Here is a 26,108-nt window from a genome sequence, read left to right on the forward strand (position 1 = left end):
ATGGAAGTTCAGAACGAAAACTACAGTAAATACAATGTTGGAGAATGATACATAGAAATCAAGGTCTAGGTCCTGGTGAGACCCACCTCATTTCCTCCTGGATAATGAATTTCATTCCCTTTGGTTTATAAAAGATATGAGCATTAGAAGAAAACTTTATTTCTAATAAAAGGCACATTTTATGCTTAAAGATTTGTGAGAAACTCATTGTTTTACGTAGTTTGGGAAAGTAACTTTTAAATGTAAGATAAGAGGATCAAGTTATGACAATCTTAAGAAAACAAATGTGCATTTTCGTTTTTTCAGTAAGGATGGGGATGATAAGAAGAACCCTGAGGTCATTCATCGAGCCATTGTGGGGTCAGTGGAAAGAATGATATCCATTCTGTCAGAAGACTTTGGGGGTAAATGGGAAGTGATACGGAAAAGGAAATCTATGTCTATTATTAATGATCAAGCATAAAAGATGAAATTGATATAAAAAAAATTGGTGTTTCCCGCCTTATAGTTAGCAAGTATCCAAACAGTAAATAAAAAATTCTTGTTACACCTGCCAAATCAGAAAACAAGGGCAGAGTGACATGAAACTGCCTCATTTGGGGCATTCAGTAAAATTAGAGAGTTACCTTCACACGGATTTAAGCCCATCAAAGCTGCTATCTGGAAAGTGGGGCCCACACTCCCAGGGTGCTGGCTCTCGCCATTACTGCCACCTTCCCTCAGCTCTGGCTGCTTCCTCCTGGGGTAAGCTGTGACCATGGACTTCGGTGGAACCCTCGTTCACAATGGCCCAAATCCAAAAAGAACCAACCGCTGCTGTAGCACAGCCCATCTGTGCCGGGGTGGAGGGCAGGGTATTGAGAGGTCTGTCTTGTAGTCACTCCTCTTTGCCTGGAAGGGGATGTGGCCCGAGGCAGGGGGGACACTGATGCACGGACTCTGGTTACTGCTTTGGCTACGAGGTCAGAGACTAAGAAGTAATTAGATTGGGGGGAGAAGAAGGTGGGTGATGGCTCAGAATGAGGAATGAGGGTGCTCTGCCCACCCAAAGGCCTCCTCTGTGCGGAGATTTTCAGCATTGAAAAACAGAAGGACCCACTCTGCTACCAGCTTGTGTCTCCCCCAGCAGTAGCTCAGTGATTGATGAAGGAAGCGGCCACCGGAGGGCACACAAGAGCTCAACAACATGGACCTCCCCAAGTTCCATCAACTAGATCTCTTCTGAAGATTCAGTGTGCCATCAGTAATGGTCACTCCTGATCCCTCGTTACACCATAACCCGAGGGAACAGCCAACTCTCCATGGCAGGTTGATGGCATCAGGTCCCTTTGGTCATGCAAAGGCCAGTGTGACATGTCCTCACTAGAAAAAACACCCACTCTAATTGTGCTGTGCACTTTTCTGTCACACCTCTGCCCAGAGCACCACGTAGGGCCCAGTTCCTGTCGAAGTGCAACAGCTTGGACCACAGAAGTCATGTTTGGAAAAAGTGAGGCACTGAACTGACGTGGTGGGCTTCAGTGGTGTGGTTAAGGGGCGGTGTAGCCATCTGCCAGCCCACCCTTCCTCCCTTTCTCATCAGAATTCCCAACTTCCCCCATGTCTGCTCTACTGCCTTTAACTCTTCTTTTTTTTAACTTATTTTTAGAGAAAGAGGTAAGGAGAGAGAGAAAGAGAATGAAACATCATTTGTTGTTCCACTTAGCCGTGCATTCATTGGTTGCTTCCCGAAAGTATGTGCCCTGACCAGAGATCGAAACCACAACCTTGGCCTATCGGGACAACACTCGAACCAAATGAGCCGCCTGGCCAGGGCCTGCCTTTTCACTGTTAATGTAATTTGTTTTACTTCCATACCACTTTATATAAATATAATTTCTCTTGTGAAGTCTTACTTTAAAAAAAATCTTTGGTTATTTTTAAAATCGTGTAATAAATGGTCATTTTGAAAGTACTTATCCTTTATATTTTTTCAGGTCTTTCTGGCTGTCTCCTTGGCAGGTAATGGTCATCCCTTTGGGACCAACCTGTGAAAACTGCACTTCAGGTAAAACCAGAGACATTGAAAGTACATAATCATCTTGGCATCTGGTGGGTGAAGGTTTTTGACTTGAAATGTATTCATGCCTTAAAGCACTGCATAACTAACACATCCACTGACCAACCCATGTTTTCTGTAATTGGGAGTCACATCTGAATCATGCTCATGTACTGGATTGCATCTATTTTATTTCTTCATGTTTGTGAGAAATTGATATTTTAAAACATCTCACATATGAGTTATTTTTCTCACATGTAAGAATACTTACACTGCCTGACCAGGTGGTAGCGCAGTGGATAGAGCATTGGACTGGGATGCTGAAGACCCAGGTTCGAGACCCAGAGGTCGCCAGCTTGAGCACATGTTCATCTGGTTTGAGCAAAGCTCACCACCTTGGACCCAAGGTCGCTGGCTCGAGCAAGGGGTTACTCGGTCTGCTGAAGGTCCACGGTCAAGGCACATATGAGAAAGCAATCAATGAACAAATAAGGTGTTGCAACACGCAACGAAAAAACTAAAGATTGATGCTTATCTCTCTCCGTTCCTGTCTGTCTGTCCCTGTCTATTCCTCTCTCTGACTCTCTCTGTCTCTGTAAAAAAAAAAAAAGAAAAAAAAAGAATACTTACATTATCTACTGGTGTGCAACAAAGTACTCCAACATTTAGTGGCTTAAAACAAGAAACATTTATTATCTGACAGTTTCTACGAGTCAGCACCTGGGCTGCGCCCTCCTGTCTTCCCAACATGGCAGCTGCTCTGCCCCGGAGGCAGTGATCTGAAAGGAGGGAAACTCAGAAATGACGTGCTATCATTCCCAGCCTCTGGTCACACAGACCAAGCTAGTGCAGTGTGGGGGGAAGGCCACAAGGGGGTGAGTCACTGGAGGCTGGCGACCATTCACAGTGTCATAATAGCGTTTTATATTCTTGTAGGTATCCAGTGCATTTTCTGAAGAAGGATTCATGGCCGATGTCGATTTAGATCATAAATGTTCACTAAATAAGAAAATCTGAAATGCACAACTGGCTCAGTATAATTTTATTTTGGGTAATTTCAATTTGTATCTGTTCTCATAAATGCTTGCTTTCTTGCACCTTAATTCCAAAACCTAAAATAAAGACTATGGTCTAACTGCTTGATTAAACCTATCAGGTTAACTGTTGAATACTCACATACAGAGGGAGGGTGCAATGTTTCTGGGAAGGCTGGGCCGCAGGACTGTTTGTTTGCTGGAGGGAGTGTCCTGTGGTCTGGTAACACCAGCGAGATTTAGTATCTCAGACCAGTGGATGGAAAAAAATGTGAAAATGACCTCCTCGGTAAAATTCTACTCCTTACATTTCAGCCATGTAACAGGCCTAAAATATTCTTTGCTTTTCTGTTTTGTTAGAAATCTTTATAATTAAACTCATGAGTGTACAAGGTTCCAAATTTAAGATGACCAAAAGAAAATAATTAAGTGGCAAAAAAATTTCTTTAGGCACATGAATAACTAAATGCAGAAATTAAAATTTTCAACTTTAAAAATGACTAAAAGGCGTCCCTGGCCGGTTGGCTCAGCGGTAGAGCATCGGCCTGGCGTGCAGGGGACCCGGATTCGATTCCTGGCTAGGGCACATAGGAAAAGCGCCCATTTGCTTCTCCACCCCCCCCTCCTTCCTCTCTGTCTCTCTCTTCCCTTCCCGAAGCCAAGGCTCCATTGGAGCAGGGATGGCCCGGGCACTGGGGATGGCTCCTTGGCCTCTGCCCCAGGCGCTAGAGTGGCTCTGGTCTCAGCAGAGCGACGCCCCGGAGGGGCAGAGCATCGCCCCTTGGTGGGCAGAGCGTGGCCCCTGGTGGGCGTGCTGGGTGGATCCCGGTCGGGCGCATGCAGGAGTCTGTCTGGCTGTCTCTCCCTGTTTCCAGCTTCAGAAAAATACAAAAATACAAAAAAAAAAAAGATTAAAAATCCAGAGACTGGTATGCCTGCAGGCATAGTATTATCTCCTGTCAGCTGAAAGATTCTGTAGAAGACAAAATAAATATGCAGAGTTGTCCTGTCAACACTTTCTCATCAAACATGTTTGACTCTAGTCAGCATTGTGATGTTTCAGTCACCTCTTGTGACAGAAGTTTCATGTAGCTTGAGCAAGGTGGGATTATGGGAAGGGCACTGAGTGCCCAACCACCTGGAAGGTGGAACTCAGTAGCCAGACCACTGGAACAGTGACTGGGAAGAGGAATGCAATCTCACCACGACGGTGTCTCCGTTTTCTGTCCCTGTTCTCAGCTTCTTCATGCTGTTCGTGGGTTCTACTGCATTGCCTTACTTGGTGACCATTTCTTCCCTCCAGATGGCAGGACACGTGGTGGCAAGTTCCTGTATCATCTCACAGTATAGGTGACAAGAGAGAATACATTTTTTGACCTACATTCCAGGAAATTCTCGTTGGCTGGTTGGGCCATCCCAACCAGCCCTAGGCGGGATGGGGGTGGGGTAGAGTCAGGTCAAGGTGTCGGTAAGAGCTCTCTGCTCCCATTTCTATCTCAGGACCACAATAGGTGTTCTCTCAGCAGACAGGAGAGATGGGATTAGACAATGTTCTTCCCTCAGGAAGCTTACTGATGAGATTTAGTAATTAATATAGAATAAAAACCCAGTAAGATGCCTGTCATGTGACTGTTCCCTTAATGTTTTGTAAATTGTTGATTTAAAATGTTATTTTCCTTTCTTTTTTCCTACAGTGGTTGGAGAAAAGGAAAAAACTAATAATGCTGTAAATGTTCGAACAAGGAACAACAAAATTCATGGAGAGATTTCACTAACTTCTGCTATTTTGAAATTGAAGGATCTCAAGAAATCACATACACTAAATGCTGAGGAAGAAATCTGAAGCCCTTTTCTGTATTTCCTTCTGCGTAACCTCGTTTTGACCCCCTGAAAATGCGTTTTTCTTAATTAATGTTAGTGCTGCTGAGAACTTCGGGCCTGCTGACGGTCCCCCTGCTGGGCGCAGTGAGAGGGGACCCTGAATGAGTAGTTGATAATGTACACTGCTGTGTCTGAGGACAGTAAGAGGACAAGCTTAGGGAAACTTGAATTCCCAAAATGTCTTGACTTAAATGGGAAAATGTCATTCATTCTAAAAGGAAAATGCTAAGAAATGAGGATTATGAAATGTTACTGCTAAGATTTGTGATTTTCAAAAGATAGGTTTCAAATCAAAGTCTGAAAAACATTTTGGAATATGGCAGAAAATCTTATTTTTTTAAAGATTTTATTCATTTTAGAGAGGGGAGAGAAAGAGAGAGATAAAGAAAGAGAATGGGGGAGCAGTAGGAAGCATCAGCTCCCATATGTGCCTTGACCAGGCAAGCCCAGGGTTTCGAACCGGTGACCTCAGTGTTCCAGGTTGACACTTTATCCACTGCGCCACCACAGGTCAGGCTTATTTCCTAATGTTGTATCCTCAGTTGTTTCACTAATGTTCACACTGAAACTTTATTTCCAAAATTGGAATCATTACTACTTAATTTGTTTAAACCAACAACCAGAGGGAAGCTAATACTGAACACTGGATGATTGACAAAGGACTGAACTCAGACTCATTATTTGTAGAATCTACACTGTTTGTACTGCAGTGTATGAGCTGCTGTTGTTTTTTTATATGAATTTTTATTAATTTTAATGAGGTGACATCAATAAATCAGGGTACATATGTTCAAAGAAAACATGTCCAAGTTATCTTGTCATTCAATTATGTTGCATACCCATCACCCAAAGTCAGATTGTCCTCCGTCACCTTCTATCTAGTTTTCTTTGTGCCCCTCTCCGCCCCCCCCCCCACCCCCAACCACCACACTCTTGTCCATGTCTCTTAGTCTCATTTTTATGTCCCACCAATGTATGGAATCATGTAGTTCTTGTTTTTTTCTGATTTACTTTTTCACTCTGTATAATGTTATCAAGATCCCACCATTTTGTTGTAAATGATCCGATGTCATCATTTCTTATGGCTGAGTAGTATTCCATAGTGTATATATGCCACTTCTTCTTTATCCAGTCATCTATTGAAGGGCTTTTTGGTTGTTTCCGTGTCTTGGCCACTGTGAACAATGCTGCAATGAACATGGGGCTACATGTATCTTTACGTATCAATGTTTCTGAGTTTTTGGGGTATATACCCAGTAGAGGGATTGCTGGGTCATAAGGTAGTTCTATTTTCAGTTTTTTGAGGAACCACCATACTTTCTTCCATAGTGGTTGTACTACTTTACATTCCCACCAACAGTGAATGAGGGTTCTTTTTTCTCTACAGCCTCTCCAACATTTGCTATTACCTGTCTTGTTGATAATAGCTAATCTAACAGGTGTGAGGTGGTATCGCATTGTAGTTTTGATTTGCATTTCTCTAATAACTAATGAAGCTGAGCATCTTTTCATATATCTGTTGACCATTTGTATTTCTTCCTGGGAGAAGTGTCTGTTCATGTCCTCTTCCCATTTTTTTTTTTTATTTTATTTATTCATTTTAGAGAGGAGAGAGAAAAACAGGGAAAGAGAGAGGACAGAGAGAGAAAGAGAGGGAAGGTGGGGAGGAGCTGTAAGCATCAACTCCCATATGTGCCTTGACCAGGAAAGCCCAGGGTTTCAAACCGGCGACCTCAGCATTTCCAGGTCAACACTTTATCCACTGTGCCACCACAGGTCAGGCCTCTTCCCATTTTTTTATTGGATTGTTTGTTGTTGAGTTTTATGAGTTCTTTGTATATTCTGGGTATTAGGCCCTTACCTGAGCTGTTGTTTGAAAATACCGTTTCCCATTTAGTTGGCTGTCTGTTTATTTTGTTGTCAGTTTCTCTTGCTGAGCAAAAACTTCTTAGTCTGATGTAGTCTCATTCATTTATCGTTGCCTTCACTTCTCTTGCCTTTGGAGTCAAATTCATAAAATGCTCTTTAAAACCAAGGTCCATGAGTTTAGTATCTATGTCTTCTTCTGTGTACTTTATTGTTTCAGGTCTTATATTTAGGTCTTTGATCCATTTTGAATTAATTTTAGTACAAGGGGACAAACTGTAGTCGAGTTTCATTCTTTTGCATGTGGCCTTCCAGTTTTCCCAGCACCTTTTGTTGAAGAGGCTTTCTTTTCTCCATTGTGTGTTGTTGGCCCCTTTATTGAAAATTATTTGACCATATATATGTGGTTTTATTTCTGGACTTTCTATTCTGTTCCATTGGTCTGAGTGTCTATTTTTCTGCCAATACCATGCTGTTTTGATTGTCGTGGCCCTATAATATAGTTTGAAGTCAGGTATTGTAATGCCCCCAGCTTCATTCTTTTTCCTTAGGATTGCTTTGGCTATTCGGGGTTTTTTATAGTTCTATATAAATCTGATGATTTTTTGTACCATTTCTTTAAAAACTGTCGCCTGACCTGTGGTGGCGCAATGGATAGGGCATCGACCTGGAATGCTGAGGTCGCTGGTTCAAAAACCCTGGGCTTGCCTGGTCAAGGCACATATGGGAGTTGATGCTTCCTGCTCCTTCCCCCTTCTCTCTCTCCTCACTCTCTAAAAATGAATAAATTAAAAAAAAATTTTAATGTCATTGGAATTTTGATGGGAATTGCATTAAATTTGTATATTGCTTTGGGTAATATGGCCATTTTGATTATATTTATTCTTCCTATCCAAGAACAAGGAATATTTTTCCATCTCATTGTATCTTTTTAGATTTCCCTTCACAATACTAGTTTCGTTATATAGGTCCTTTACATTCTTTATGTTTATTCCTATTTTATTTTTTTGTTGTTGCAATCGTGAAGGGGATTATTTTTTTGAGTTCAGTTTCTAATGTTTCATTGTTGGCATATAGAAAGGCTGTGGACTTTTGTATATTAATTTTGTATCCTGCGACCTTACTGTATTGATTTATTGTTTCTAGTAATCTTTTTGTGGAGAGGTGCTGTTTTAATGCTTGTAATTTGACGATGGAGCCTTGCTCTTCTTCAGAAAACCTAAATTTCTTAACAAAATGCATGTGTTTCAGCTATGGAAGCATGTGCTTCCAGAAATTACTTTTCTGGTGGGATGACAGTCCACTGATTTATATACTTAAATGGATTTCTGACTTTAATTAAGAGGAATATGTACTGCTCAGAACAGAATGAAGTTGGCTTTATGCCAGTAGACTTTAGTTATTAGTACTTGTTGAGTATTTATTTGGCTACCTATTGTGGGATTCAAAATAAAATTGATATGAGCTCTCTCAACACGTATAGCTTGTAAACAAAACTGTGATTTACATCAGACCTTATAGTGCTATGAGATGCAAATTGTATGGTCAAGTTTTTAAGCTAATACTGAGGCCAAGCACGATTTGATAAATTTTTCCCATTCATCAGAGGTGCCAGTGAAGGAGTGAGGAGTCACAAGAGAGCGCCCCCCACCGTCCCTGAGCAAGTTAACAGCCCAGGACCAAGGATGCGGCCAGGAACAGATGCAGGCGGCCTGCGGCTGGGGCATTGTCTCCCCACGCTGGCATCCAGGGAGGGGCCGGGGCCCCGGACCTGAAGGCCCGCCAGCTATACCGAACTAGAAAGCCCGGCGGTCATACAAAATGACCGCTGTTCCAGATATTATAAATTGTAATTAAAATAATTTGTGCAAAGGTGTCTGCTAATTCAAACTGAATTACCCAGGGCAGGCGGCGAGGACACCCCTTTGCTTAGTGCCCCATGGGGTTTCCCCCTTCTACTTGCTTAATTGCTTAGAGTGCAATGAAGGAAACCACTGGCGGTACATTTCTTAAGAGCCACCGCTAGCTCAATAAATAAAGGTGATTTAAATAATAAAATGTTAATTCACATGTCAAATATCTCTTTGTACACATTTCTTGTGTAGATCTTTCCATCATTTTTAAACTCGCCTTGCAGAGGACCATCAATTATTTTTAATTTTACGTCTGTTCTTTCACAAACTCTTGAACAGGCAACATAAAGTTGACCATGTCCAAATGCAGGCTCAGGTAAAAAAATGCCAACACGCTTAAGCGTTTGGCCCTGAGACTTATTGATGGTCATAGCAAAGGCAAGTTTTACAGGAAATTGTCTACGTCTCAATTGAAACGGCAACCCTGTTTGAGATGGAGCCAAATCAATTCTTGGAATGACATGTATTTCACCTTTAGAGGAGCCAAAGACTTAGCTATAAGTTCCAGTTTGATGGTAAACTCGACCACGAAGTCGAAAGCAATAAAGTCCTGGTCCAGGCAAGTCAATTGGTTTGTTTCCCATGGATGCAAAAGCAAACGAACTATTAATGGATCAAATGCTATCCATGTACTGTTTGCTATTTGGATGCTGATTAGTCAATAATTTATTCAAGAGTGGTGGATAATTCTCAATTAGTGGAACTACAATGTTTCCGTACTTGCAACATTGAGAAAATTCTTTCTTGCTACGGTCAAATCGATTAGTTTCTAACTTGAAGTTTAAGGACTGACAGTGTTCACATTTAATATTCATGTCACCAGAGGAATGCTCAAAAATTAAAGTTTCTCCGTTTGAAACTTTTAATCCTTTTTACGTTTCGGTCAGCATTACTCTGTTGTTTTTTTGCATTTCTCTCCTGCTTTTGTTCAAGGGACTCATTTTGTCGAGACAGGCTTTTTTGTCTTGCATCTGAGGCAAGCCTTGTTTCTCTATGCTCATCAGTCTCATTTTGCCGAGAAAGACGCATTTGCTCTGCGACTGAAGCAAGCCTTGTCTTTCTCTGCTCAGTGGTTTCTTTTTGTCGAGAAAGCCGTTTTTGTGCAGCTTTAGCTCCTTTTCTCTCCTCTTCAGTGCTGTATTTTCTAGGAGGCATTCTTAAAAGAAATTACGTTAAGAGGTAGTTTTTATGTAAAACAGATGATTGCCAATGCAAACAAATGTTCACCTTCCCCCTGTCCCGCTCAATTTGCATTCAGCCATGGCAACTTCACCCCATTGGCTAGTACAGTTACGCAAGCAACCAATAAGCTATCGGTGACAAACAGACACTTAAGCCGCATATAATAAAGATGCCCGGCCTCCCCCAGTCTTAGGAAAACGGGTGGAAGTGACGGGTGTCGTGAAGGGGCTGGCTAGTGGGACCCACGGCAGTCAGCCGGGCGCACTTGGGCGTCGCTTCCCATAAGGTTTGGGCCCCAACCCTCATATGTAAATAAGCCCATTTTAGTCCGAAATTAAGTGTAATGCCATGGACACCTTCGCATAGCAGCGGTTTCTCTATAACACATGCGTCCCGCCCCAGACAAGCAGCGGCCACGTCTGCACTGTGCTCGCCTCTGCTTGCAGCCAGTGCAGGTGCATTTCGGACCCGGTGGCCTTTCCCGACCTCCAGCTGTGGGCAGAGGAGTGAACGCCTCGTCCTAGGGCACAGGCGGCGCTTGGGAACCGAGCAACCCGTCAGCGTCGCGGCGGCCACCGCCACCCAATTCTCGGGAGCTTCTGGAGTGTCCCCACCACCGGACCCACGCGGAGAGAACCCCGCGCCCGCGCCTGGGTTCCCTGGAAAGGGGCGGGGAAGTCGCCCTTCTGGCGCCCCGCCCCTTCCGGCGCCCCGCCCCTCGGCAGAACGCTAGCCCGCGCCCCGGAAGTGCATCGCGCCCGCAAGATGGCGGCTGGGTCGGGCCCTTTGGGCGTCCTGGGCCGCCTATGTCGAGTGCTGCTCTTCCTCTCTCAGTTCTACATCTTGTCGGGCGGTGGTGAGTGAGACGCCGGGACCACGTCGGGTCTGGCCGGGTGCGCGGGCGCCCCGGGGCCTGCGGGCAGCGTCCGGGAGGCCGGAGGCCGGGCGGAGCGGGGTGTTTCCTTCTGTAGTGATTGGGCCGCGGATCCCTGAGGGCCCCACCGCCTCCGGCCCGGGCTCACGTGTCTCTCCGCCCGCAGGGTCCTTGAACGTGGAGCACTCGCCGCCGCTGGCGCAGGCCATCCGGGACCCGGGCCCCACACGCTCGTTCACGGCCGTGCCCCGGGCCGCAGGTACGGCATCCTCCGCTCCGCTCCGGGGCGGGTCCGGGGTCGCACGGCCGCTCCCCTCCCGCTGGGGGGGGGGGGTCCTGCGAGTCGAAGCGCCCACTTCCCGTTTCTTGCAGATTTTATTTCTTGTGTGTGTTTTAGGTTTACACGCCCTCCGCGGGCGGGCAGACGATTCCTGCAGACAGTCCTGAGCTGTCTGACAGCCCCACACTCTTCATTTCCATCTCTTTATTTTTTTTAGTTCTCGCTCTTTATCAAGATGACCCACCCTCTCCCCAACCAGTGCTTCTTTCCCTTCCAAAAACGTCGTTCTTCCTGACCCTGGTTCCGGAGGTTGGATGTTCAAAGCTTCCCCCCACACCTCCGCCCTCAGGCTGTTTGCAATGGGAGGGTCACAGAGGTGACAGGCAGAGACTTGGATCTGGGTCCGAGATCTTGTGCTGCTACTAGGCGCGTGACCACACTGTTCTCCCGTTTGGGCGTCGGTGTCCCCCGTCTTCAAGGTGGCGAGATTAGCCTGGCCCTTTGGCTTTGTGGCCTCCAGCCTCCAGCCACAGTAGTAATGGGGACGAAAGAAAAGGAAAATGCTGTTTTGTAGAATTGACCATCTGCTACAATGACTTAAAACCGGTATTCAATGAGGATTAGTGTGTGTTGCTAATGGAACCTTTGTTTCTATAGTTTCATCCCTTTAGAGGTATTTTGCGGATTGTAATTTGGATGCAAAAGACGACAGCATACTTGGATTTAAAGTGTAGATTATCATTAGTGAAAGCGCCTTTTGATCTTTTGAAAGCTTCTCAAAAACCAAATATTAATACTTCTCCTCCTCCCTAAGAATACTTGCAGATTTGATCCTCTTTTCACTTGTAGAAATACGTTGTGCTCCTGGCTAGGTGGGCTGGGGGGAAAACCTGCAACCCACTGAAGATGTTGTTAGAAACCCACTGTAGAAAACTGTTTTGAATTTTGGTAGTATAAGATGGTTAATGTTTTCAGCCAGTTAGGACTTAATGAAATAGCAATCTGGAGTAGTGATGGTAACATTTTCTAGAGTTGCTATCCTTTTGTGCTGATAGATCCAGTTAGGGGGTCACTAGCCTCGTTTCCAAGTCAGCGAGTTCAAGGGAAAAGAACATTGGAGTGGAAACGGGGATTTGGGTTCTCTTTCCAGTTTCCACTCCTTCCATGATCTTGAACAAACCCACACATCCCTAAGTCTTTGGTTTTTTCATCTTGTAGCATGGTAGATATTTTTGAGGCCCTAACTTAACAGCTAGCATTAGATATGCATTATATACACATAAGCAGCTTTGATTTTTATGGTCATTGGAGGGACAGTAATTAAGTGCTCAGTGTTGAGCCGCTCCCCAAGTCCCGTGGTCGGCTGGTGAAGGAGCCCTGCTCCGTGACTCCAGCTGTGCTTTTCCATTGTAGCTAGAAGCTTGCTGATCACGGTCACGCCCCATAACCTTAGAAGACTGTCTTTTATCAGTCTTACCAAAGGATGAGCTTCTCTCTCGCCTCCCACAGAAAGTACCGGCATCCCACCCTATGTGATGAAATGTCCAAGCAATGGCTTGTGCAGCAAACTCCCTGCAGACTGCATGGAGTGCAGGACGAACTTCTCCTGTGTCTATGGGAAGCCCGTCACGTTTGACTGCACAGTCAAGCCTTCTGTCACCTGCGTGGTAAGTACTGAAACTTAACTTATCCCAAATAAGCTTGTTGTAGACCTGGAGTTATCAGGAGAGTTTAGACTTGACTCTGAGGGAAATTCTGAAAGAAATTGCTCTGCATTTTTAAGTAATATTTTAGCATTAAAGTCAACTGTATCCAAAAACTAGAACCTCCATCCAGGTGAGTTTCAGTTACAAGGGTTCAGATGGCAATTTTTTTTTTTTTTTTTTTTGGTATTTTTCTGAAGCTGGAAACGGGGAGAGACAGTCAGACAGACTCCCGCATGCGCCCGACCGGGATCCACCCGGCACGCCCACCAGGGGCAGCGCTCTGCCCACCAGGGGCTATGCTCTGCCCCTCCGGGGTGTCGCTCTGCCGAGACCAGAGCCACTCTAGCGCCTGGGGCAGAGGCCAAGGAGCCATCCCCAGTGCCTGGGCCATCTTTGCTCCAATGGAGTCTTGGCTGCGGGAGGGGAAGAGAGAGACAGAGAGGAAGGAGGGGGTGTGGAGAAGCAAATGGGCGCTTCTCCTATGTGCCCTGGCCGGGAATCGAACCCTGGTCCCCCGCACGCCAGGCCGACACTCCACCGCTGAGCCAACTGGCCAGGGCCCAGATGGCAATTTTTTGACATACAGGTAAATTGAAGCAATGATCAGACTTCCTACAGAAAGTCGGAAATAGCAAAAGCTTAAACGTACTGACTCGCCCATTCAGAATGAACCTGTTATAGTCATATCCCTACATCCTGTCTCTGACACTTTGACCAACAGGAGGGAGCACAGAAAGACTTCCATAATAGGTGCTTCTTTCAGAGTGCTTTAGGGGTCCTGCTTCAGAGCTGCTTGACATGTTAACAAGGTAGTATGTTACCTGACCAGGCGGTGGCACAGTGGATAGAGCATCGGACTGGGATGCAGAGGATCCAGGTTTGAAACCTAAGGTCGCTGGCTTGACTGCAGGTTCACTGGCTTGAGCCTAAAGGTCACTGGCTTAAGCAAGGGTCACTGGCTCTGCTGTAGCCCCCGGTCAAGGCACATATGAGAAAGCAATCAATGAGCAACTAAGGAACTGCAATGAAGAACTGATGCTTCTCATCTCTCTCCCTTCTTCTCTGTCTCTGTCAGTCCCTCTATCTGTTTCTCTTTCTGTCTTTGTCAAAAAAAACCCCACCAAGTACTATGTTATGATTGATGAATTCTGTGTCCTTTGCTCCATAGGATCAGAACTTAATATCCCAAAAGAACTTCGTCATCAGCATGAATTGCAGGTTCTGCTGGCAGCTCCCAGAGACCGATTACGAGTGCTCCAACTCCACCAGCTGCATGACAGTGTCCTGCCCGCGGCAGCGCTACACGGCCAACTGCACGGTGCGGGACCACGTGCACTGCTTGGGTACGTAGGTCAGCAAGATTTGGAGCACAATGTTTTTCTCTAAGCTAGCTTATGGAAATATGAGAATTATATTTAAATCACTTCATCAGAAGCATGAGCATTTTTGTAGTTATGCCAAACCTCACTAATAAGCTCAGTAAGCTAAAAAAAAAAGTCCAGAAAATTTACAATATCCTTATCTCTTGAAATGTATGCTTGAAAGGGTAACGTGTTGTCACCGACTATCACCAAATTGACGACCAGCACAGCTGCCTGTTTTTTCCTGCGTCCTGCAGAAGGAGCCACCCCAAGTCTTGCTGTCGCCCCACTGCCTTGTCTTTAAATCACTCAGCTCTGTCACATCCGTGTGGTGAGGTGCAGTGCAACGTGTTACTCAGTGGTGCATGCTTTAGAATTGGGCGCAGCAAGGGCCAGTTGTGGTCTCCAGGGACTGTCCTTTTCCTCTTGACATCTGGCTCTGAGAGTCACCCGTGCAGCTTCTCTGTTTCCTCTCACTTGTGAGTGGCAGTCCTCTGCACGATGTCGTCATTGGCCCATTCTCCTGTCTGTGGGTTGTCTTTTCTCTCCTTACAGACTGTGCTCCATTAATGATTCTGTGCACTGGCCGTGTGTGCGGGAGTCTGTATGGCCCGGGCCCTCCAGCGTGTCTCTTTCCAGCATGGCTCCACCATCCACTGCCCGCCAGGCGCATGCGTCTTGATGACCCCCTTCCTCTCCACATGCTGCCCTGAGTTCTGTTGTCTTCTCAGAGATTTCTTGGAAGACTTCATAGTTTGGATTCTAACCTTTTGATGTCTCTAAAATTCTCTCCCAGGTTTTAACTTTTCTTTCTCCACTTTTATGTTTGGTATCTTTTGCTGAACAGAACTTGAACTTTGAATTGGTTGAAAGTTATTAGTCTATCCTAGTTAGCCCTTGTTTTAACAGGGTGACATTGATCAATAAGAGTACATTGACTTCAGGTCTAAACTTTTTTAAAAAGCTTTAAGTTTGTCCTTTCACAATGAGGTCTGCTTCCTCTGTGGGGAGTGTGGTCCCTGGTGTGAGGTGAGGCAGGTTCACTTTTCCCCCCACGGACAGCCAGTTGTCTGGGGGTCTCCAGGGCCGACTGTGTGCCCTGTGTTCCAGGGAGACAATTCTGTGCGCAAGTCAGGGGTCCCATCTTTTTCTGTCGCCCAGTCTGTCTGTCTGTCTGCACTTTGAGTCTCAATGGCTGGTAGGCATTTACCGTTCTTCACACTGTGACCTCTGCTTCTCTGATTTAAACAGGAAATCTTTGCTTAGAGATGGTCTGGCCTTTCTTTTTACCATTCATTCACTGCAGTGACTGTGATTGTAAGGAGGGTCAACTTTCTAGATTTGCAATTACAAGGCTACTAATTACAGTTCATCTCTGTACAAGAGTCTTTTTATACCCGTGTTTCTAAATAGAGTGTTTTTCCTTTGTAAAGGTAACCGGACTTTTCCAAAAATGCTCTACTGCAACTGGACCGGAGGTTACAAGTGGTCCACGGCCCTGGCCCTCAGGTAAGGCTGTAGCTGAGGAGCTAAAGGTGACGTTTGGATTGTGTGGGGATCAGTGGACTCGCCCAGACGTTGAGCTCAGACTGGCTCCTCCGCCCTCGAGTCCCACCCCCACCTGAGACAGACCTGAGGCAGCACAGCTGTGGGAGTCACTCAGGTCATCAGACCGGTACCTTCATGGAGTTTGGTGGCAGGAAGTTAGCTTTTCTCTCAGGAAGCCTGCAGAAACCTTGACTAGTCATGGTCAGAGGGCGTTGGAACCAGTCGTGGGTTCCCATCCTGCACGTGACACGTACCATTTCAGATAGGTAGAGTTACGGTGTTTTACGGTGTTTTTAAGTTTTAGCAACTTCGTTATTATAAAAAATAATACTGAAGCCTGACCAGGCAGTGGCACAGTGGATAGAGTGTCGGACTGGGATGCGGAAGGACCCAGGTTCAATACCCTGAGGTCGCCAGCTTGAGCGCAGGCTCATCTGGCTTGAGCAAAAAAAAGCTCACCAGCTTGGACCCAAGGTCGCTGGCTCCAGCAAGGAGTTACTCGGTCTGCTGAGGCCTGCAGTCAAGGCACGTATGAGAAAGCAATCAATGAACAACTAAGGTGTCGCAACGAAAAACTGATAATTGATGCTTCTCATCTCTCTCCATTCCTGTCTGTCTGTCCCTATCTATCCCTCTCTCTGTCCCTGTAAAAAAAAATAATAATAAAATAATGCTCAATTTTGAACACTGGAAAAAGTGAACATGACAAAGAAAAAACATTAAGAATCAGCTATAATTTCACCATCCAGAAATAATTACAGACTCCCAATTTTTACTTAGAAATAGGCTTGTATTTGTTAAACTTTTCAACAGTTTGAAAAAAGACATTGTAGCCATCCTCCCCAGCAGAGGGAGGTGGGTAGGGGCCCTGGGTGAGCCGCTCACTAGAAAGCTGGGCCCTCTGCAGCTGGAGCTGAGAGGCGGAGCCTGAGGCCCTCAGTGCACAGAACGTTGCCGCGGACTTTGGGGCCAAAGTGGTCTTTGTTGGGGGGCGTCCTGTGCACAGTAGGATGTTGAGCAGCATCTGTGGACTCCACTTGGTGTCAGTAGCACAACCCTCCCCCAGGTCAGGTCAGCCTGTAGATGTCTCCAGGTACTGCCAGGTGGCCCCTTGTTGAGAAGCGCCGAGTTGGGAGTGGTGGGTAGGAAGTGGCTGCCTGGCAGGAGGTGTGGCTGGGAAGGGAAGCAGAGTCCAGGGTGGAGAAGGCAGACAGCAGGAATGAGAGATGACAACTTTCCACAGTCTTCATCAGCAGTGGTTCAAACTGAAACTGGCAGCTTCTTCTAAAGAGTAAACTTTATTTTTGAACTAATTTTAGATTTACAGAAAAGTTGCAAAGACACAGTTCCTATGTGTCCCTCACACAGTTGCCACCCCCTCCCCTGGGGCTGACATCTTAATCACAAAGTACTTAACTGACTTTCAAAGAGTAAGAATAGTTTTCCACTCAGGACCCATTGTACTTGTTCACAGAATGTGACAGTGTCGGGGGTTAGCCTCAGAACCCTGTGGGGGTGGGGTGGGGTGGGGTGGAGTAGGGATGACCCAGGGCTGGCCCATGTTGATGCTATTAGGGCTGGGTGCAGTTGTTTATTTTTTGTATTTTTCTGAAGCTGGAAACGGGGAGAGACAGTCAGACTCCCGCATGCGCCCCCGACCGGGATCCACCTGGCACGCCCACCAGGGGCAACGCTCTGCCCACCAGGGGGCGATGCTCTGCCCCTCCGGGGCATCTCTCTGCCACGACCAGAGCCACTCTAGCGCCTGGGGCAGAGGCCAAGGAGCCATCCCCAGCACCCAGGCCATCTTTGCTCCAATGGAGCCTTGGCTGCGGGAGGGGAAGAGAGAAACAGAGAGGAAGGAGGGGGCGGGGGTGGAGAAGCAAATGGGCGCTTCTCCTGTGTGCCCTGGCTGGGAATCGAACCCGGGTCCCCCGCACGCCAGGCCGACGCTCTACCGCTGAGCCAACCGGCCAGGGCCTGGGTGCAGTTCTTTATTTTTTACATTTATATATTCTGAAATTTTCCATCATAAAAACTTGAAATCCAACGAGAAGTTGTCCAAATAGTATTAGATCTTGAAATTGGAAGAAACCTTGAAACGCATTTGTTCCTAACACTAAATTTTTAGAGACGAGTGACTGAAACAGACAGCTTGAGCCTGGGCAGCCGATGGCAGTGGGCTGCCTCCTGACACCACTCCTGACCCCGTGTTCCTGCTTTGTTCTCGAGTGTGCAAAGATAGCCACTGCTTTTCTTTAAAGGAGAAACCTTGCGTTTAGTTCAGTTAAGGTCACATGTCTACTCTGGACATTTTACAGTCTTCTCGTCGCAATAACAGTGGAGCCTTGAAATAACGGGGATGAAGTGCTGACCACCCACACAGTCAGAAACCCACGTATAACTTAACCATTCGCATATGCAGTTCCCATCAAGGATCTAAACTATACATTTGGGTTGTAAAATGTGGAAGTTGTGTTCTGATGAAGGTTTAGGGTCACTTGAGGGCCTCCCCAGGTGTGGCAGCGAGCTCCGGGGTGGGGCCCCCAGACTCCTGTGCCCCGGACTCCAGTCCTGTTTGGTGTTACAGCATCACCCTCGGTGGGTTTGGAGCGGACCGTTTCTACCTGGGCCAGTGGAGAGAAGGCCTCGGCAAGCTCTTCAGCTTTGGCGGCCTGGGAATATGGACACTGATCGACGTCTTGCTGATCGGCGTCGGCTACGTGGGACCCGCCGACGGCTCGCTGTACATTTAGAGCAGTCGTGTGCTTCAGAGTGGGGCCGTCTCCCGCGAGCCTGTGGCCCGCCGGAAGCGGTGTGCGTGAGTGGACACGCGTGTTTCTTGTACAGCATCTGTACGTCGCCTGCCTTGATGAAGGAGAAATAAACACTAGTCTGGAATTTGGTTTATTTGCTTGAAATATATTTTTTTTTTCTGTGAAAAAAATGGAACTAGAGGATCAAACTCTGCAGTGATTGAAATTGATTTAATTCCTATGACTTTAGTTTTTTGTCACTTAAGTCAAAGTGCATCATTCAGATCTCCGGCCTGAATGTGACCTGCCTGAGAAGCTTCTCGCCAGAAGTTCTTTATTCCTGAGCCAAACAGCGTGGTCTCTGTCTGTCCCACACCAGAGCTCTGCGTGTGCAGCGTTGTGTGTGCGTCTGGTCTGTACACATGACTGAACTGTTGTGTCTAGCAGCTTTGATTTGAACTTTATCAGTAATATAAAAGGTTGTAAGTACTGAAAAGTTAATAAAGTTGCAATTTGCTTTAAGAAATATTGTGGACCTGTTTTCTGAGTGAGAAGGTAATGCTGCCTGACCTGCAGTGGCGCAGTGGATAAAGCATCGACCTGGAAAGCTGAGGTTGCTGGTTCAAAACCCTGGGCTTACCCAGTCAAGGCACATATGGGAGTTGATGCTTCCTGCTCCTCCCACCTTGTATCTCCCTACTCTCTCTCTCTCTCTCTCTCTCCTCTCTCAAATGAATAAATAAAATCTTTAAAAAAAAAAAAGAAGAAGAAGGTAATGCTGACTCATCCTATCAGCTGTGGTTTTTAGGGGTGAGATGTTTCTCAGGGCATCACGCCCTCCCACAGACGCACGGCTGACCTTTAAACAGCATGGGCCTGGGCGCCAATCCCTGAGCCGTCGCAACCTGCGTGTAAGTTAGGTCAGCCCTGCAAGCACAGGAATTCCCAGCCGTGGGCTGTCGAGCAACACGAGTTTCAGCAGCATGGAAGTGGACCGCACAGTTCAAACCCTTGTTCAGGGGTCAGCTGTACCCATAGTTGGGTGGTTCATTGATGTACTCAAGGGTTCACTGTGTTTTAGTACAAGGAATGTTTTTAAGTTTATAGAACCTTTATTGGAAAGAAAAGCACTTATTTAACCAGAATGGGTTTTAAAGAGGGAGGATTTTTGTGAAACATTACAGCTCAGCATTTTCCTTTCAAATTTGGTATCTGTTAATAGCCAGAAGATGTAGCCAGCATATCAGATCTATAAGCTATAAAATATTCTTCGAACCTGACCAGGTGGTGGCTCAGTGTATAGAACATCGGACTGGGACGTAGAGGACCCAGGTTTGAAACCCTGAGGTCACCAGCTTGAGCACAAAGGCCACTGACTTGAAGACCAAGGTCACTGGCTTGAGCAAGAGGTCACTGGCTCTGCTATAGCCCCCCTCCCTGGTCAAGGCACAGGGGAAAGCAAACAACAACTAAGGTGCCGCAACGAAGAATTGATACTTCTCATCCCACTCCCTGCCTTGTCTCCCTGTCTGTCCCTTTCTCTGTCTTTGTCACAAAAAAATTTTTTTTTCAAGAAGATCTTCGTAAGTCTTATGGAACGAGATTGTATTTTCTTGGCCAGTTTATTGATTACTGGTCACCTGAAAGAGGGCTTGAACCCCTGGTGACACCTTGCTATTTGAGCTCTGCCCAGTGTGTACGAGTAGTAGTTCCGTCTCTGGCCACTAGGTGGTGCATCCCGTTCACATTTGCTTCCCTGCTCTGTCTCCAGAAACTGCCGGCCTCAGTGTGTGCATTCCTGGGAACAGGAGGTGGGCACCTCCCTGGAAGCGGCCTGATTTGCTACATCTTCTCTAGGGGAGACACTCTGTCTTCTCAGCCATGCCCACATGACACCGTAAGCAGGTACTTCTTTAGACACGGGCCTGTTTCTTCAAGCAAGCCACCCTTTGCCAACTTGAACATTTTTCTGGAATCTCCTCCCTAGTTAGCTCCGTGCAGGAGAGAAGGCAGCATCTCCCCATGGAGCTGCCATGGGAGGGGGAGCCAGGGTAGCCGTGGGAATTGCTGGCCGCCCCGTGCTTGGGCCAGTAGGGAGCAGCTGCCCTGACAATGACCGTCTCTGGCTTGGGGGCCAGAGTTACATAATGGGGCCTCCCTGTTTAGAGGTGAGAGCTGAAAGATTATGAATCGGTGGAAGGAGAGGAATGCGTGAGCTTTGTTTCCAAATCCTAAAGACCTTCTCCGAGGGGATATGAGCCTTTGGAGCCTGAAGGGTGAGAGCATCTCAGTGATGCTGCCTGTCCAGGGTGTTGAGCTGCTGGCCTCCATGGTGGGACTGCCTGGAAGGTGCAGATTTCCAAATGCAGCTCACAAATTTGTGAGCGACAAACACACCATGGGCTCCTAAGATTATATGCAAAGGGCAGCAGAAAAGCACGTGTGATCTTTCTAGCAAACCCCATGGCCTCTGTGGCAGTTAAGTGTCTTGTTGGGTGTGAGCTGCCATCTCTGATGAGGGGCTGTTAGGTCGGGGACCCCTGCACACGTGGGGCACCGTCTCAGTCCCCCGCCCCAATGGGTGGGTTTCCGGAAATTCAGAGTTTATTACTGCAGCTGCCGCAGGTCATTGCTTCACTTTAGAGTCCTCGCCTTGCTCTGCCTGATGTCCACCTGCCCTGGAGACCCCTCCTGGGCAGCTGCCGCCTCCTTTATCTCTAGCTCCCCATGTCCCCAGCACACTGTCTTGCACATGGTGGCTCATGTTTGCTGAGCACGTTAATGCCACAGGTGTCTCGGGAAGACAAGCGCCTGAGTGGAGTCCTAGACCCAGGGACCATCTTTTCAGTGAGTGAAGGATGAGGACTCTAGGCTTAAGCTAAACATGTATAAGCATTTCCATGGATTTTTGGATAGAGTGGTAGAATACGGCTGAATCACAACATCTTCCTTTTCATACTTGATGACATGAACCCAATATAGTAAACACTGGTACCATCCTTCCCACAACAAGAAACAAACAAAAAACATGAAAAAACCAGCAGCAAACAAAAAAACAATAGAATGTCAAAAACATCCAAAAATGGTAAGAGAAGAATAACATTACTCTGGTGCTACTCCTGCAAGATGGTCACTTCTCCTCTATGCCCTGGCCAGGAATCAGACCCAGGGTGTCCACAGGCCGGCTGATGCTCTGCCACTGAGCCAACCAGCCAGGGCCAGGTGTTGGTTTCTTATCTAATCTGTTTATCTCTGTCTTTTAATTGGGAATTTTAGACCATTTACATTTAATATCACTAGTGATGTGTTAGGATTTAAATCTACTATCTTGTTAGTTGTTTTCACTTTGTTCCATCAGTTCCTCTTTTTCCTTTCTTTCCTGCCTACTTGTGGATTAGTTGAGTTTAAAAAAAAAAAAAAAGATTTTCAGCCATTTTTCTTCAGAACATTTTTTTCACCCCTACATTTTCTCTTTTTTTCCTGAAACTCAAATGATACAAACGTTAGATTTTTCTTGTTGTTGGTTCCACAGTTTGCTGAGGCAGTCTTCTTTTTTTTCCTTCTTTTAGCCTATTTTCTCTCAGTTCAAATTGGAACAACCGTCTTTGAGTTCACTAATTCTTCCCTCTTTCCTCTCTCCTCTCCAATTAACTACTGAGCCTGTCTAGTGAGTTTTAATTTTCAGTTATTACACTCTGAGTTATAGGGTTTCCTTTTAGTTCTTTTTTACCTGCTATTTACATGCTGAGATGTTTTTATTTGTTTGAAGGGTGTTCATAATTGCTCATGGAAGTGTTTTTACAATTGCTACTTTAAAATCCTTGTCAGATAACCCCAACTTCTGAGTCGAGTGCTGACACCTTTTGATGATCTTTCCTCCCTCAAGTTGTGACCGCTCCAGGTTCTTGGGTGTGACAACATTTTTTGTTTTTTTGTTTGTTTTCTGAAACCTGGGAATTTGGAGACCTGGTCTTTTCTCTCCTCTCTGAATCCTCTGTTGAGGTGCAGTGTGCTGGTCTTTTCTCTCCTCTCTGAACCCTCTGTTGAGGTGCAGTGTGCTGGTCTGGGTTAGTGCAGGTCAGGCTTCCTTTTGGGCTTCACTGTACATGTGGGCGAGAGGACTGGGTGGCCGTCTTGCAGTGTCTCCGGCCTCTGCTTCACAGGTGGGGTGGGCCACGGGAACCGGGGGCTGTCTGTGCTCCGCCAGCAGCTGGCCTCTCCCTGCAAATGCGCCGGCCTGCCCTCCCCCTTCTGCAGGGTGGGTGCTGGCATTTCTCTTCAGAGCACTCAGTGATCTCATGAGAAACTGCAAACTTCTGAAGTCAGCTCTTCCAGACTTGCGCCCTGGCCCTCCCTTGACCTCTAATGATTTGCAAAGCTCCAAGCTGACGCCTCCAGACCTGCTGGTGGCCACGTGTTTCTCCCATCTCTGCCAAAGGGCAGATAGGTGTGTGCTACATTTCTCCCTGACGGCCGGCTCCTTTGGAATTCAGCTTATGTGGCTGCCTTGCGATCTCACATATCTGATAGACTCAGCAAGATGATCACATCAGTGGACTGGCCAGTTTTCCTCATTGCTCTGAGTGGCTCTCTGCGTCCAAGGTGGATACAGAGCCTGCATGTTTTAAATCACAATGACTGACTCATGTTCATTCGCCGGCAGTCATCCATCAAGAACATTACGTGAACTTCCTCTTCAGAGGACTTTAAAAGAATTTTCCAGCCATATTTAAAAGCCGCGAATGATCTGCTTTTCTTCTTGTTTTGTAACCTAATAACCAAGGTCATTAATGAATATATCATAGGTAAAAGTTTTGCCTTTGAGAAAATTGCAGCATCAACACAATCAGAAGGTTCACATTTTTCTCTTTCCTTTGGAAGTTTGAGTTATCTTTTAAATATGTATGAGCTCTCCCTACCCAATCAGGGCAGCATCTCCTGTGGATTCTGAGGGACCATGTGGTCTGACTTCTTTTTCTTCATCTTTGGTCTGCAGTGTGTGGACACGATGACAGAACGTTTCTGCGATGACTTGGGGTTCCAAGTTCAATGGCTGTGTAACATGTAACACATCACCTCAAAGCTTCGTGGCACAAAACAATCACTTCTCACAGGCACCCTGGGTCAGAAATTTGGACAGGGCACAGCTGAAGGGTTGTTTTGGGTTCCATGACACCTCTGGCGAGAGTGGGAAGGCTCAGAGGATGGGGCCAGAGTTACCCGAGCCTCCATCTTTGCACACCTGGCGGTTCCTCTCCACATAGCCTTTCCACGTGGTCTCTGCGTGGGTCAGGTTGAGCGTCCTTATGGCACGGTGGTTGGCTACCTGGGGGCTGGATTGCTGTTCTCAGCCTACTGCAGCGTCACTTCTACCGTGCTCCAATTGAGTCAGCCACAAAGGCCCCATCAGGTGCAAGGGGAATGGAGGTGAGCGCCAGCTTTCATCGGAGAAGGAAGCTTCAGGAAGAGCATCTGAATCTGGAAGTATGGCAGAGCCCGTTTGTAGGAAATACAGTCTACTACATACTATTAATCTGCAAAGTCTGTCACAGCTGGAGAAGAGACGGCGTGGAGGGGACAGAGGATGAGAGGGAATGACCGCGGTCTCCCCAAAACCCCTTGGAGCCCTCAGAGCTTTCTAGTTCACAAGTCTTTAAGACTCGGATGGGACAAGTTTCCATTCTTTGGTTTGCTGCATTGACAACTATTCCTGTTAAAGGAGTTTCTGCTTTGTTTGTGTTTTTAAGGGTTTGTCAGCCCTGAGTCCCTTTTAGGGTCGTGCCAATTAGCCTTCATGTCCAAGGCTTTGCGTCAGCAGGCCCCACACACAGGGGTTCGTGGAAGGAGGTCGGACAAGCCTGGAGTGTGTGTGCTGAGCACAGGTCTGAATTCGTCACTGAACTTTCTCCTTCTGACCTGGGGTTTGAGAGATCTTCTAGGTGGACATTTTCGGGATTTGAGTTGGGTTTGGAGGCCCTTCGTGCCAGCTGAAGAGTGTCAACCAGTAGACATTCAGGATTTCCTTCTCTGATTGTGTTCAGACGCCCATCAAACAAGTAGTCCTGTCTATGTCAGGAGTTACCCCAGTGGTCGTCGTGACTTGAGGTCGTCCCCAGTGAAATAGTGTCATTTACCTGCGTTATGACAGTGTAGAGACATGCAGTAGCAGGCGTTCGGCCCGATGGGGCAGAGACTGGGACAGAGACAATCCCTGAGAATGGTGATGGTGGTGGAAAAGGTGTCTGCAATCCTGTGTCTCCAGACTCCAGCCCAGCTGTCACCGCCGTGGGGCCGAGGGCCCTGCCGCTCTCTGCTGTGTGCGTCTCGAGTGTTGCTCCTCTGTGAGGAGACGTCCACAGGAAGGGCAGGCAGGGCCCCGGAGCAGCTTGGGGAGGCGTCCCCGACCTCCGTCTGCCGCTCCCTGTGGACAGCCTCCTGGACGAGCAACACGCACACCCCGGAACCAGACTCACACTCACCTTGCATTGCAGGCACGGTGGCCTCAAGCAGATGGTGGCTCAAGCTGTTCCAGATGTGCATGCGATTGCCAGGGCAGGCCAGGTCTGCGGACCTGCTCTCAGCTGACCCACGGTAGAGCCACTACTTCTGAAGCCCACCAATCCGAGACCACCAGCACCTTGTCTCCTGGAGAGGTAAGCTCACCTAGCGGACTGCTCAGGGGAGAAGCGTCATTCGTCTGAACTCTCCATGGTCCTGGCTGCCCAGGGTTGCTGTAACTTCCCACTCACAGCATGGGATTTTCAGTCATGGATGGACATGTCATGATGCCCAGACAGCCCCTGATGCTCAGAGGATGACCACAGCTGTGCTCTCTGGGACAGATGACCCTCTCTGTCCTGTCCCCTAGCCCTGTGTGTCAGGGCCGTGTCACATAGCCGGCCACCTGGGAGTTTGCTCTTTTCCTCTTTCCGCGTTCCACTACCTGTGTTAACCGCCTCTTGATTAGTCCCCAGGTGTGGTTTCTGGCCTGGACCCTGAGAAACACGACTCCTTACAAAGGAGCACACGCCCTTACTGCCTGTTGCTTCCCCCTTCTCCTCTGGCTGCAGCGGGGCCGTAGTGATCCCAGGACAGCTGCTCTGGGGTCAGCTGCACAGACAGGTAGACTGTCCACCCCAGCTCCACCCTCATGTCCAGGGTTGTCCCTAGCAGCCAGAGGCTACTCCTAACTCTCCTTCCCTGCGTCTCTTGGGCAAAAAGACGCTGATGTCCTAGGTGTGTAAGAAAAGAAGTCTTTTGAAGACTTAAGTAACTTAGATCATTTTTAATGTAATAATTATGTTGTAAGTAGATGATGGAACCAGACATTTAAAAGTCATCACTGGTTTGTGACGGTCATGGGAGACTGTAGGTTGCAGACAAGGTCCAGTGGACCAGCTGTCACTCTGTCCCCGATATGACAGACACAAGGGAACAGTTAGGCTTGATGAGTAGGCAGCAAGGTGGTGAAAAGCTTAGTCTCCAGAGCTCTCGAGTACGTCAGTGTGACCTTTAACCACTCAAAGCCTTAGTTTCTTTACCTGAAAAATGGGGGTATTATTAGTCGTCTCACTGGGTTGACCAGGACACCAGTGAGACAATCGACATGAAACAGCCAAGCCATCTCCACATGTATTAACAATCCACTCTATTTCACAAACAAAAATTG

At 47.1% G+C, this 26,108-nt stretch overlaps 1 protein-coding gene and 1 pseudogene across 2 annotated transcripts; both read left to right on the forward strand.

Moving 5' to 3' along the window:
- LOC136384697 (threonine--tRNA ligase 2, cytoplasmic-like) overlaps positions 1–5,624 on the forward strand; it is a 28,642-nt pseudogene extending 23,018 nt beyond the window's left edge.
- A 5,029-nt stretch (positions 5,625–10,653) lies between these two features.
- On the forward strand, positions 10,654–25,208 carry TM2D3 (TM2 domain containing 3). Of its 2 annotated transcripts, none has more exons than XM_066355342.1 (6): positions 10,654–10,770; positions 10,955–11,047; positions 12,578–12,735; positions 13,943–14,117; positions 15,569–15,644; positions 24,931–25,208. In XM_066355342.1, the coding sequence occupies exons 1-6, from the start codon at positions 10,680–10,682 to the stop codon at positions 25,022–25,024; spliced, it is 687 nt and encodes a 228-aa protein (XP_066211439.1). In that variant the 5' UTR covers positions 10,654–10,679; the 3' UTR covers positions 25,025–25,208. The 2 variants fall into 2 exon arrangements, with proteins under 2 accessions (XP_066211439.1, XP_066211438.1); XM_066355341.1 differs by lacking the exon at positions 24,931–25,208 and adding an exon at positions 18,274–18,965.
- The last annotated feature ends 900 nt before the right edge of the window (positions 25,209–26,108 follow it).

Source organism: Saccopteryx leptura, chromosome 13, assembly GCF_036850995.1.
Source record: "Saccopteryx leptura isolate mSacLep1 chromosome 13, mSacLep1_pri_phased_curated, whole genome shotgun sequence".
NCBI lineage: Eukaryota > Metazoa > Chordata > Mammalia > Chiroptera > Emballonuridae > Saccopteryx > Saccopteryx leptura.

Excerpts from the sequence above, each read along its gene's own strand:
- TM2D3 (XM_066355341.1), top strand. The coding sequence starts at position 10,680 with ATGGCGGCTGGGTCGGGCCCTTTGGGCGTCCTGGGCCGCCTATGTCGA. Across the intron at positions 10,771-10,954 it reads CTACATCTTGTCGGGCGGTG|GGTCCTTGAACGTGGAGCAC; the intron begins GTGAGTGAGACG and ends CTCCGCCCGCAG. Across the intron at positions 11,048-12,577 it reads GGCCGTGCCCCGGGCCGCAG|AAAGTACCGGCATCCCACCC; the intron begins GTACGGCATCCT and ends CGCCTCCCACAG.